At 36.1% G+C, this 13,671-nt stretch overlaps 1 protein-coding gene across 1 annotated transcript in view; it reads right to left on the bottom strand.

Moving 5' to 3' along the window:
• The window catches only part of LOC150089325 (elongation factor-like GTPase 1), a 549,838-nt gene that overhangs the window by 422,715 nt on the left and 113,452 nt on the right, over positions 1 to 13,671 (bottom strand). Inside the window, exon 11 of the mRNA XM_090389043.1 lies at positions 1,014 to 1,090. Coding sequence (XP_090245169.1) covers positions 1,014 to 1,090 — 77 coding nt within the window. The remainder of the gene's footprint in view (positions 1 to 1,013; positions 1,091 to 13,671) is intronic.

A 13,671-nucleotide genomic window follows, 5' to 3' on the forward strand; every position in this document is an offset into this window, starting at 1 on the left:
AAAATTAAAATATACAATACAAATTAAAAGCAATAAAACAATCTTAGTTCTCAAAAGCAGGGGTGATAGTGATATAAGCAGGCCATTAAGATTTGTATTAATTTTTTTTTATATATCAACTGCCTCCTTAGTATTAGTATTAGTATCGGCCGTATGGTGCAAGAAAGCCTATGGCTTATGCTGCACCAGCCAAAAAAAAAAATCCGAACAAAACAATGATAAAAACAAAAATTAAATAAATAAATAAATAATAATAATTAATAAATAAATAAAAATAATAAAATGAAATTAAAAATTAAATAAAAAGGAAATTAATCCTATCATTTATCCTTATCCTTAAATAACATCGCCTACTGTATGAATTATTTTATACATTGTAAAGTACGAAATATTTCATTATATTTATTTTATTGCAGCAGTTTTGTTATTTAATAATCACACCTCATATAAAGCACAATTTATATTTCTAATAACAGAAATATGTGAAAATGAAACCTTCACAACAAAGAATCCTTGTGGGCTGGGACCTGTGTGCAGCACAGGTGTCTCCATTATAGAACGTAGCAATGCACACAAATTTAAAGCATGGCATTTACAAAAACCACTGAGCAAACATGCTGCAAAGAGAGAACCCTGTCTGTGATCCCCAGCAACTTTGAACATCCTTGCCCGAGGGTAAGGATGTTGGAAAGTTGCTGGAGGGTCACAGACAGTGTTCTGTACTAAAAGGGGAGACTATGATACTGATATAAGCAGGCCATTAAGATTTGTATTAATTTTTTTTTAATGTATCAAATTGGAAAGATGCAGCATATAGAGTATATTTCAGAATTTTATCTATTTACTTATTTTTATATTTAACCAGATTTTTGGAGACTGCAGTTTTAACTTATGACATAAAATTTTTAAAGGAGCTTAAAAAGTATAAGTTCCATAAACTTTATTTAATTAAATGTGTTCTGCAGTGTCATAAAAATTTTAAATTAAAAACTAAGTAAAAAATTTCATTTTACTTTCTCATGATAGCTTCATAAACAGCCCAAACATTTTCCAAAACAAACTGGACAAACAGGGGTTTCTTGGCTTTGGCCTGTAAAATAATATTAAAAATATAATTATTATCTGAAAGGTAGAAACAATCCTTTATCGAAGATGCATGTAATCTTAAATATCACAAAGAGAAATTTCTGATTTGCATACTCAATAAAAACTTTAAAAATTACTGAAATTTGGAACATAAATGAATACAGAATTTCAGCTGCACATTTGATATACAATAATGAACCATAAGTATTGAAACCTCTTTTGGTTTCTTTATCTGAAGTGGTGAATCAAAATATTATTAACTAAAGGAACACACACATTGCATTTTCCACTCAGAGGAGAAAGGTCTTCTGATAGCAAAAATGTAAAAAGATAAACTCATGGTAGTGACATCTTAAATGAACAGGAAGCTAAAAATAGAAAGGAAAATTCCCGGAAAAAGTATGGCTGTTAGCAACTACATGGGATACATAACTGTGACAACAAACATAAAAAGGGAGTCCCTCATGTGTTTGTACACCAATGCTAATAAGGTTGGTTGTTCTTGGATGAATTTGAAGTGCTAGTTAAGTCAATAAATGCAGATATTTGTTGTCTTAACTACACCAGAATCACACTATGTTTCTGATACTAATATCAGAAACATGGTGTAATTCTGATATATACTAGATTCAGAATTTGAATATGGCACAATGTATACAGCAGGGCCAGACATGACAGGAGTTATACTTTTTAATTATCAGCATATAGATTCATTCAACAGAAGTATATCCAATAGATAACTATACTGAATTGATATGGTGTGATATAAATGGCCACCTTTGTATCAACTGAAAAATTAGACAGTAAACTTGAAATATCAACATAAAAATCATTAATAAATATTAAAAATAGCAAGGGCTGAACATGAAACCCCATTATACCCCATTCATAACAATATTTAACGAAAAGTAGTTTTCACTTATATCTAATCTCTTTCTCCTACCATTTAATCATTCCATTACACAATGCCACCCTGCTTAAATTTACATAATTATGTAAATGCAATAGATTTCAGTAAAGCAAACACTTTACTAAAATCTACGTATGCATATCGAAACTACTCTTTGTACTGAATGACCTCAGAGCAGCTAAACAGACTGGTTAAGCATGATCTCCCTATATCCATATTGTGATTGCCCAATAGCTTGTAGCATTATTTCTTGACCACTCCATTATATTCCATGGCATAGAAGTAAAACTTACAGGTCTGTAATAATCCATTTCACCCTTTGAACCACCATTGTGATATAGTTGCATATTTACAATCTGCAGAGTATTCCCCTAAATCTAAGGATTCTCTCATTATTATGGCCAAAGGTAATTTTAATGATCTTCAGCCACGAGTGCACTTTTCTCTTCATGAGAAAAGCGCACTCTCCTCCATAAAATATTTTGATAGATTTTAATCACTTTCTTTCCACACAAATTATTATTAACATATGAACAAGTTTGAGAGGCAAGTTCCAAAACTGAAGTAATTTTGCCATTCCTTTTAATGTCATTTAACTTACAGAACTTCAAAGTCAATCTGAAATATTAACATGGCAACATATTTAACTAACTTTTATGCAGTTTCTTTTAATATAATGTGACATATGTTATTAGTCCCAAGTACTTTGTTCACTTTCGTCTACAGTAATTTATCTTCTGGATTCCCTTTATTTATCATAAAATCATTTAACCCCAATCAGCATTAGTTAGATATCTGCAGGCACCACAAAAGCATGACTGAATGTAAAAGCAAAGTGTTTATTCAGTTTGTCTGCAACCTACATAGGACTAACAACAGTTACACCATTCACATCAAGTGGCCAAATGTAAATCATCTCTTTCCTTATAGATTACTTCTCATATCTGCTTCAGCAGGTGCCCCCACCCCTCACTGACAAGTAGCTTGATTATTGCCTAATTTATACTTACAATTCTCTCCCCTGGACAATTTATAATCACCTCATGCATTTATCTTCAAAATGTTAACTATTCATCTGACCTACTATGGCCTAAACTCTGAAGAATATCTCTTAGTTGGTATAAAAAGGTTAGTAGTTTAACCCCCTACCCCATCATGTCTGTCTTTTCTTTGGACATTATACTTATATTCTGAAACTCCAACATCAGAGCAGCACCATTTGTGATGTTCTTATAAGGTTAACATTTGATGATTTAACTAACACTTCAAATTCATCAATTTATTTACTTTACTTCTAGCATCAGTAATCAGTGTGCCTGTTTGTGTTTTCAGTCACTAACATAACATACAATCATTGCTAGTCCCAAGTGTACTCCCAGCAGGCCTTGTAATCTTCCTCCCCTTCTTTCTAGACTATTGTATGTTATTAAAAAGAGAAAATATAAGAATCCATTCTGCCTCATTAAACTATTAGCCTGTGATCCTCTCTCACCCCACCAAATCAGCAGTTTCCGAACCACTTAACTTTACCTCAGCAGTGCAAGCAAATAATCTTCCAACCGCTTCAATTCAAGTGTATCTGAACTCTATAAAAATAGTCCTTTCTATTACATGCATAGGCCATGCCGAGAAAATTCCCCCATGAGTTGAACAATCTCTTTAGGATCAAGGGACTTTAGTCTCTCATCACAAATTTCCTCTTAGCACACTTTGCCAAAGTTCCTGATACAGTAGAACATCGGTTATCCGGAATAATTTGAAGGGCTGATTTTTCTTCAATTTTTTTTCTTTTTTTTTTTTATTAATGGTAGCATTTGAGACAAATGTTTATTATGCTACGAGAGTATTTCTGTCTGTTTTATTTACGTCGTATATCTGGTGAAATGGTGGATTAGGACAGATGGGTTTTTTTGGAAACCATGATGTTGTTGTTGTTATTTGGTTTTTAGGAGCATTAGCAACTAAGGCCATGTTGCTCCGGGGATATGCGGTGGTAATTCCCTGACCTTTCCGCATCCTCCGTATTTGGTGGTCATGGGCTCGAACCCCAGTCTAGTCAAGAAGAGTGTGCTACGCACTACTGCTCCTGCACACCTGGCTATGGAGGCGTACGGAAACCATGAGTGATAGAATTGTCATTTGCTTGCGTGAACCCAATTTTCCATGACATATTTTGTTCTCTTCATTTCATATTATGTTTAGTTTAGCTCCAGATTCAATAAGAATATTGGCTTAAACTGTGTGATTTATTATTTTTCTCAGTTTTTTTTTTACGGTAAAATGTCAACTAAAGAAACAGCACTGAAACAGGCAGAAAACCAGGAAGAATGTGATATAATAAAATTGATATTATTAAGGAACTTGAGAGATTTAGCAGCAAAAAAAATGTCACAGCAAACGTAACAAAAAACGATCGAACATTATTTTAAAAAATTACTTCAAAATTACTTTTCTCCAGTTAAAATATACATATGTAAATGTGCAAATTTTTGTGTATAAGTTTTTGTTTTTTTAAATTAAATAAATTCATTTTTTTAAATAATATTTAAAGTATTTTTCTTTTACCTTAATACATTATAACAGAATTTATTTAATTTTACCTTACGTTCGATTATCCAGAAAACTTTGCTATCCGGAAGATGTCTGACATTAATTATTTCGGATAACTGACTGTCTACTGTACTTTCAAATTCAGCCCTAACTTATTATGGTAATGACAAGTAAACAGAACAATTAAATTAATAGTAAATTCACTTAATTGTGATAATTAGTATTAGACATATGGTGGAAGAAAGCCCTAAGTATTTGTTGGCACAGGCCAAAAAAATAAATAAATAAAAATAAACAAATAATTAAAAATCAAAAATAATAAACTAAAAATAAAAATAGTAGATAAATAAAGTAAAATAAACTACCTAACAGAAACAAGTTTCTGTTTCTGTCTCCCTCCTCATGCAAATATCTATCCAGCTGAATTTAGAATTTTCCTAAACTATCAGCCTCAATCACCCATGGAGGTAACTTATTTCAGTCCTTTCTATTCAGTAATTAATAACTCGCTAAAAGAAAACTTCCCGAAATGCAGTCTAAACCTCATCCCCCGTAATTTGAATTTATGGCTCCAAGTTCTGAAATCCATTATAATAGTGATAATTCCACTTTCATTCATTTCACCTGTCAGAGAATCATATACCTTAACAAGTTCACTGCATAGACAGACATAAGCATTAAATGCTAACTCAGGTCAGTCTTACATAGATGTCACTCTGTCGAACGCAACATTCAGGAGATGCATAGAAAATTGGACTGTTCACTCCTCTTGGTCGGCAAGCAACCACAATGGTTTTTTTTTTTTTTTTTTTGTAGTTGGCACATCAGCTTTTGTGGCCATAATGCAACTCCCAAGGTTTTTGCAGTACTTTGATCCAAGTCCGAGGCGGGATTCAAACCCGCGACTTTTGGGTTGCCAGGCAGGCACTTTAGCCACCCGGCTAGCCCGGTCGGCGCAACCACAATGTAATAACCTTTGATATAACATCTAATGAAAATGCAGCAGCTCTGAGAGTCACTCATGGCTTCCCCAAATACAAAACTTGACTAATCAATTGGAATCCTTTTGATAAACTATTTAAGGAAAAATTCACAGATGAAAAACTGACAAATTTTACAGATCTCACTTTGGACCAACATCTAAAAGAATTGATGGCAATCATCACCGAAATATGCGACGAGACGATTAAGAAGAAACAGAGAAGACAAAATTCGGTTCCACGGTGGTCCTAGAATCTTTCTACTCTAAGGTTGGTTGGTTGGGGATTTATTTGGCGCATCAGCATCTATGGCCATAGTGCGCCACTACTCTAAGGAATCATACAAAGAGCGAAAGATGAGATGTTCAGAGAGCTAGGAGAGATGGTAGACCTGAAGGTGAGATAAACCGATTGAATGAAATATACAGAAATGCGAGGAGGACATATTTCAACAATATTTAGAAAGAAAAATGCTCCACTTAAGAATGCTTAGTTAAACAAACTATGGATGGGGAGCCCTGGGGCTTGATCTACAAGCTGACTCTTGACAAAATTCATCCGAGGGAAATCTTCTCCTCTGTACTTAGACCTGATAACTCTGAAACTCTGAAATGGGCTGAGGCTATAGAAACAATTTTGGATGAATTGATTATGCAGGAAAACTACCAGAAAGTCTGGTAAAAACAGACATTCGTTTAGAACGTCTTTCCTATGTGGGCCAAAACCACGAAGATGATTTTGATAAGGACAAGGTAGGTCATGCTGTTGCGACTTTGCGTGATGGCAAATGCCCTGGACTGGACCTATTAGAAGTTACCACTGTTAAAAGAATCTTGAGCATCTGCCCCCAACTGATGATGAACCTTTTTAATGCCTACCTACAATATGGATCCTTCCCCTCTCCTTGGAAAAAGGCAAATCTTAAATTACTCATTAAGAATCCCAACAAAACAGCAAATCAGGCAAATTCATACAGCCCAATCAGTTTACTTCCAGTCTTCGGAAAAATACTAGAGAAGCTGATTGTAGTGAGATTCCAAAAGCACTATAAAGAAAGAAACCTAAAGTACAGATATCAGTTTGGCTGCACTGCTGGGATGTCTACAGTGGATGCCAGTAACCTAGTTATTAATAATGTTTCAGCCTCCAATGAAAAGTATGTCCTCGGCCTCTTGTGGACTTCAAACGGACTTTTGACACTGTTTGGTGGCAAAGTGTCCTGGAGAAGTCTGAGAGGCTGGGGTCTCCGGGCCTATTTATCGTCTCATCACGGATTATTTCCAGAATCGCTCACTTGTGGTCTCTAGTGGATCCTGCTCTGTTGCGAGACCTGTGACGCTCTGTTGCCCTCAGGGACCAGTTCTTGGACCAGTATGTTGGAATGTGGTCCTCGATGAGTGGCTGGCTACTGAACATAATTGCACTAATAAGATCGCTTACACAAACAATTTAATTATCCTTGTTTCTGTTAACTTCAGACTACAACTTGAAATCCGTGCTAATGAAATCCTATCAGACCTAGATGAGTGATGTAGTACACATAAATTAACTATTTCTGTTACCAAAACAAAAATTCTTCTCAAAGGAAAAATAGACCCAAATAGACCAAGTAATAAGATTAAGGAACAATCAATAAAATTAGTTAACTCGTACAAATACCTAGGAATTATATTAGATAACAAACTTCAATTCATTACCCATGCTAAATATGTACTAAGCAAAATCAAGACTTTGACAGGCAAAATAATCAGAATTACCAAAGGTTCTTGGGGTCTGAAACCCTCCACTCTCAAGCTGTACTACAAATGCATATTTATTCCTATTGTCTGCTATGCTGTGGGCGCTTGGGGCCCCAGTATACGCACAGTCATGGTGGAAAAATCTTGACTCAAGCCCACAGCTTCTTCCTGATTGCAACTTCAAGAGCGTGTCGCACAATTTCAACATCAGCATTACAGGTAATCAACGGCAAACTGCCAATTAAATACGAACTACTGTACAATTACTTTCAGTATTGTCGAAGGAAGGGTATTGCAGCACAGTTCAACCAGTTTCTCCAGGAATGGCAAAAAGAATGGACTAATGCCAGCACTGGAAGAATTACTACCCTGGTTTAACATGGGTTTTCACCTAACTTTCCTTCTGTCTGGGCATGGCAGCCTAAACTGAAAGTTATTTACTCTGGGTTTGGCTACATCTCCTCTATGTAAATGTGGCTCAGAGGAGACAGTCCAACATGTAATCTTAGAATGTCGATATTCGATTTGAACTTCAGACATTGACGGGAGTTTATGATGTAAATAACTTCACCAAGTTTTTAGAATGTAAGGAAAATTATCGGGCACTGGCTATCTTTGCAGACAAGGCTTTCTGCAGAAGGAAAGGACTTGCTTACTGAGAATAATTATGTAATAAGTGTACTACCACTGTATATATTGCCTTGATATTAATCACATTTTTACAGGACCTCTGATGAGGAAATTTATTTGTATTATTGTTGGATGGCAATATTAGCATTTAGTCGATGTGCCAGGTTCACTGTTGGGTGGGCGGTGTCCTGTGACTTCGGCCTCTAATAAGGTGCATAAATTGTAAATCTTAAATTGTAAAAATTGTAAGATATGTCTGACCTCATTGTAACCGAACTGGTAGGTTTTAACTATCTGTATAGCTGTATAAGTTGTGAAGGTTAATGTAGAAATTGGTGCCTTCAACATATTGTGATAACTGAGTGTTATGGATATACAGTATGGTCAAATGTGTGGCTATACTACATTGGTCTCAGGCAAGAGACTTATTGGTTGTAATCATTCCTGTGAAGTTGGTGGATCAAGATGTTTTGAAAAACCACAAATTGTAAATAATGTACAGTTACTCTTCAGCGACGGATAGGGGGAACCCTGGAGCCCGCAAAAAATAATAAAATACTTTGTTTTGTAGAGACGGGATACACTTAAAACAAAACAAAAATTGTTTTGTAGAGACGGGATACACTTAAACAAAGGTGGTGCAAAAGTTTTTGCCAGTATTATTGAGGATACCTTAAAGGCTCAGGGAAACTGCTAGTTAGGGGGGATGTGGGTAATACTGACACGCGTTTATCTGATAATATTGGTCAATGTAACTCTTGCACATACCTTAAGAGTTCTTATCTGTTACCCCAACTGGACGTATTATCTAGATGTTCTGGGGGCAAAGACGTTTCACGTGAGCAGGTAGCTAATATCAGGGAAGAGAGCCTAAATAACTTCAAGGGTTGTGTTAGGGTTGTTAAATATACAAGAACAGTAAATCTTAATTGTTTATACAGTAACGTTAGAAGTGTCGTCAATAAAATGAGCGAATTCGAACTGCTGGTTAAAACAAGTAACGCGGACATAATAGGGCTTACGGAGACGTGGTGCCACCCGGAAATTGGGGATGATGAGTTTCAGTACGGCTTGTATAATGTATTTAGGAAGGATAGAGTAGATAGAAAGGGTGGTGGGGTAATGCTTCTTATCAGAAGCAGCCTGAGTGCGACGATAGCTTTCCCAGATTCAGACATTTCACATGCTAGTATAGAGTCTGTATGGTGTGAGATAGTTGGAAACAAAGGTACAATGCGAGTAGGCGTAATCTACAGACCAGGTGATTGTGAAGACTATGACAAAAGCCTCTACATGCAAATGGAATGGGCAAGTAAGCGTCAATGCCTTATTATGGGTGATTTCAATTTGCCTCTAACTGATTGGAGTAAATGGGAAGGAAACTCGACATGGGGAACAAAATTTTTAAATCAACTAGATGACTGTTATTTGTATCAACATGTCAGGGAAAGTACTAGAGAAAAGAATATCCTAGACCTCATCATCACACATGAATCAGATGACATAACAGGGCTGACAGTAGAGGAACCAGTAGCAGGAAGTGATCACGGAGTTCTACGGTGGATGATGACGAGAGAGGTAGCAGAAGTAAAAGGCAAAGGAATGGGTTTTAATTTCAGAAAAGGAAATTACGATGCCTTAAGGTACTACATGGCCTCTATTAACTGGGTAGATATCGCGCAGAGAATGAATACAATTGAACTGTGGTACGCTTTTAAAACATTAATCACAGATGCCTTGAATGCGTATATACCATTAAAAAAATACTCCACGAGAAGGGTTCCAAGTTGGATGAATAGTGAAGTTGCCACATTACTTGAGCAGAAAAAGGTGGCATGGAAACGTTACAGAGCAATAAAAAGTACTGAAGCCTATAACAGCTACAAGGTGGTGTGTAATAGAGCCACAGAAAAGGTTCGACAGGCAAAGGCAGTTTATGAGAAATCACTAGCAAACAGAGCAAAGAGGGGGGATAAAGAATTCTTCACATATATAAATGCCAAGAAGAGCAGGACAAACCAGATCGGACCTTTACATAAGGGAAAGGGGATAGTAATAAATACACCAGCTGCCGTTGCAGATGAACTCAACAGTTATTTTGCATCGATATTTACAAATGAAAAGCCTTTTGTGGCAATGGGAAATTGTGGGAGCAAAGTTAAAAAATATGTAATTAATGATATTGAAATTTCGCAAGATTATTTAATGAAAAAACTTTCAAGCCTACAGACTAGTAAGGCTCCTGGAGTTGATGGAATATACCCTATAATCTTGAGAGAGGCGGCAAGCGAGTGCATTGAACCACTGAGGCTGGTTATGCGAGCATCACTAGACTCTGGGGAGATTCCCTTGGATTGGAAAAGTGCAAATGTATCTCCCATACATAAGGGTGGCTCTAAAAGTGAAGTGGGAAATTATCGACCTGTCAGTCTGACTTCAGTAGTAGGGAAAATCATGGAGGCATTGATCAAGGGTGGAATTCAGGATCATTTGGATAGAATTGAAATTCTCAAGGATACTCAGCATGGTTTTGTAAAGGGAAAATCATGTTTAACAAATCTGGTTCGCTATTTCGAAAGGGTCACTCACGAGCTGGATTTAGGGAATAATTTCGACATTGTTTATTTAGATTTCAGCAAAGCTTTTGACTCAGTCCCACATGAGCGGTTGCTTTATAAGCTGGAACAGGTTGGAATCACTGGGAAAATCCTTAGATGGATAGAAGGATGGCTTCAGGGCAGGAGGCAGAGGGTTGTGATAAATGGCTATTCCTCAGATTGGGTTGATGTAAGAAGTGGGGTTCCCCAAGGATCAGTATTAGGACCACTGTTGTTTTTAATTTTCATAAACGACATTGATGAAAGGATAGAGGGCGTGATGTCTAAATTTGCAGATGATGTTAAAATTGGTAGAGTAGTTAATGATCACTGTCAAGCTGAGCTTCTTCAGAGAGACCTAGATAGACTTCAAGAATGGTCAGAAAAATGGCAGCTGTGCTTTAATCCAACAAAGTGTAAGGTATTACACCTGGGAAACAGTAATCCCAAAATAACTTATTCACTTGGTGGAGTTCAACTAAACCCAGTACTGGAGGAAAGGGACTTGGGTGTTACGATACGGTCAGACATGAAATTCTCTGAGCATTGTAAACAGGTTGCAAGGAAGGCCCATGGTGTCCTATCGATGATCTATCGAACTTTTGCAAGTAGAGATAGGGACGTGATAATCCCATTATATAAGGCCTATGTTAGACCACACTTGGAATACTGTGTTCAAGTATGGAGACCGCACCTAAAGAAAGACATCGAGCTAATTGAAAGGGTGCAAAGAAGGGTAACTCGCCCGGTGAGATCGGCAAAAGGGCGTCCTTATGAAGAAAGACTTCGAATATGTGGGTTGCAGAGTTTGGAAACTAGACACCTTAGAGGAGATTTGATTGAGGTGTTTAAGGCTCTGAGAGGCATCAGTAAACTGAATGAGGACAAAATTTTCAAGATTATAAATGATGCTAGAACCAGGGGACATAAATTCAAGTTACGCGGGGAAATGTTTAGATTGGACTGCAGGAAGTTTTATTTTAGCCAGCAAGTTATAAATTACTGGAATAAGTTGCCTTCATGGGTGGTAGAGGCCGACAGTTTGGGGAAATTCAAAGGTCATCTGGATAGTACTTTTGGGTAAGGGAAGCGCATAGGATGATAGGATTAATTTCCTTTTTATTTAATTTTTAATTTCATTTTATTATTTATATTTCTTTATTAATTATTATTATTTATTTATTTAATTTTTGTTTTTATCATTGTTTTGTTCGGATTTTTTTTTTTTTTTTTTTTTTGGCTGGTGCAGCATAAGCCATAGGCTTTCTTGCACCATACGGCTGTTACTAATACTAATACTTTCAAGTACCACATAGTCATTACTCAGGGATTATTGCTACCCATACAAAATACTTTGCATTTGTTAGATTTAAATTGCCATTTCTCAGCCATCTGCCTAATTTTTCTAGATCTTGTTGCAGTAGCATATAGCAATTATTGTCATTAACCACCCTGCTAACTTTTGTATCATCTGAAAAGTCAAACCTTAACCTGATATACTTTCATGAATAACATTACTAAATACAGAAAACAACAATGGGTCCAGCACCGAACCATGTGGGGGGAACTAATAACATTAGTCCACAAAGAGCAGTGTCCATTAATGCTATATTGCTCCAATTTGTACAGCTGTCTTTTATGTGTAACATTATCAAAACCTTTCTTGAAATCCAAGTACATAATATCAAACTTATTTTTTGCATCCAGTTCCTTTGTCACTACATCATAGTATCCAATCAAATTAGTCAGACAAGATTTCCTCTTACAAACCCATGCTGTGCCTGAAGTATAACTGTGTTGTGTCTGGATGTCTGCATTATTTGTTTAATCAGTGATTCCATTATTTTCCCTGGAATAGAACTTAAGCTAACAGGTCTGTAATTACTTGTGCCACCCTTTGTGAACTGAGGTTACATTTGTACATCTTCAGTCCATGGGAACTACCCCTGAATCCAATGATGCACTCATAAATATGGCTAAAGGTTTGCTGATCTCCTTTGCTGCCTCTCTTAATATAACCGGAAGGAACAGGTTAAAAAAAAAAAAAAAAAAAGGAAAAGAGAAAGTTAGTTTGGTGAGTTTGGAGATAAACAGTAAACAGTAAATAGTAGAGATAAATAATAAATAGTAAATAGTAGACAGTTTGGAAGAAAGAAGCATAATTACAGATGACAATTCAGAACATTTTGTGTGATTGGGAATGGAAAGAGTTTGTAAGGGAGGAATAATTAATCTGATTGCTCACTTTTTTTTTTTTTTGATAGAGCATAACAGTTTAATAGAAGATTTTGTAACACCACAGAGGTTGTAGGAACAATTTTGTGTGTAGAAGCAGGCTTATGATTTGTAGGGCCAACAATTGTTTATAGTCATCTCAGAGACAAATACTGTGGTTTTGCCTATGTTGCTAATATCTTTTTGAATTGTACAGTATCATCTAAACAGTATACTCACTACATTACTATATATTTAAAAATCTGCGAGGCTGCCAGGTGGTCTCTATTAGTGAATATTATTGATATTTGTTATTTGGTTTTTTTTTTTTTTTTTTTTTAGGAGCATTAGCAACTAAGGCCATATTGCTCCGGGATATGCGGTGGTCGGTCATTCCCCAACTTTTCTGCATCCTCCGTATTTAGTGGTGATGGGCTCGGACCCTGGTCTAATCAAGAAGCGTGTGCTATGCACTGCTGCTCCTTCCCACCTGGCTACGGAGGGGCGCCATATTAGTGAATATATGCTGAACTGTGAATAATGTATTTTGGCTGGTCGCAGACAAAATACATTATCCACAGTTCAGTATAATGTATTTTGTCTGGGACCAGACAAGCAGCTCAAGTGTTGGGAGCTGATGGATCTATCAGCAATAGGATCATGACTTCCATTTAAATACATAAAGAAACATTACATTGCCTTTAATTCATAGAACTCAGAAATAAATAAAATTTACACATCTTACTTACTTCAACTTTCAATCAAGAGGATCATTCTGCTTAGACTGAGACCAAGTACAGAGTCTTTAAAAAAAAAAAAAAAAAAAAAAAAAAGGATGTAAAAAAAAAAAGAAACTTAGGCAGATAATGGTTAACAATATCTGTCTATAGGTTAAACGTAGATACAAGCCTTATTGCCAAATAATCAATCTCAGTCTTTGGTGAGAGCAGAATGATCCCCATTAT

The sequence above is a fragment of the Mastigoproctus giganteus genome, chromosome 2 (assembly GCF_048544385.1).
Source record: "Mastigoproctus giganteus isolate SK-2022 chromosome 2, ASM4854438v1, whole genome shotgun sequence".
Lineage (NCBI taxonomy): Eukaryota > Metazoa > Arthropoda > Arachnida > Uropygi > Thelyphonidae > Mastigoproctus > Mastigoproctus giganteus.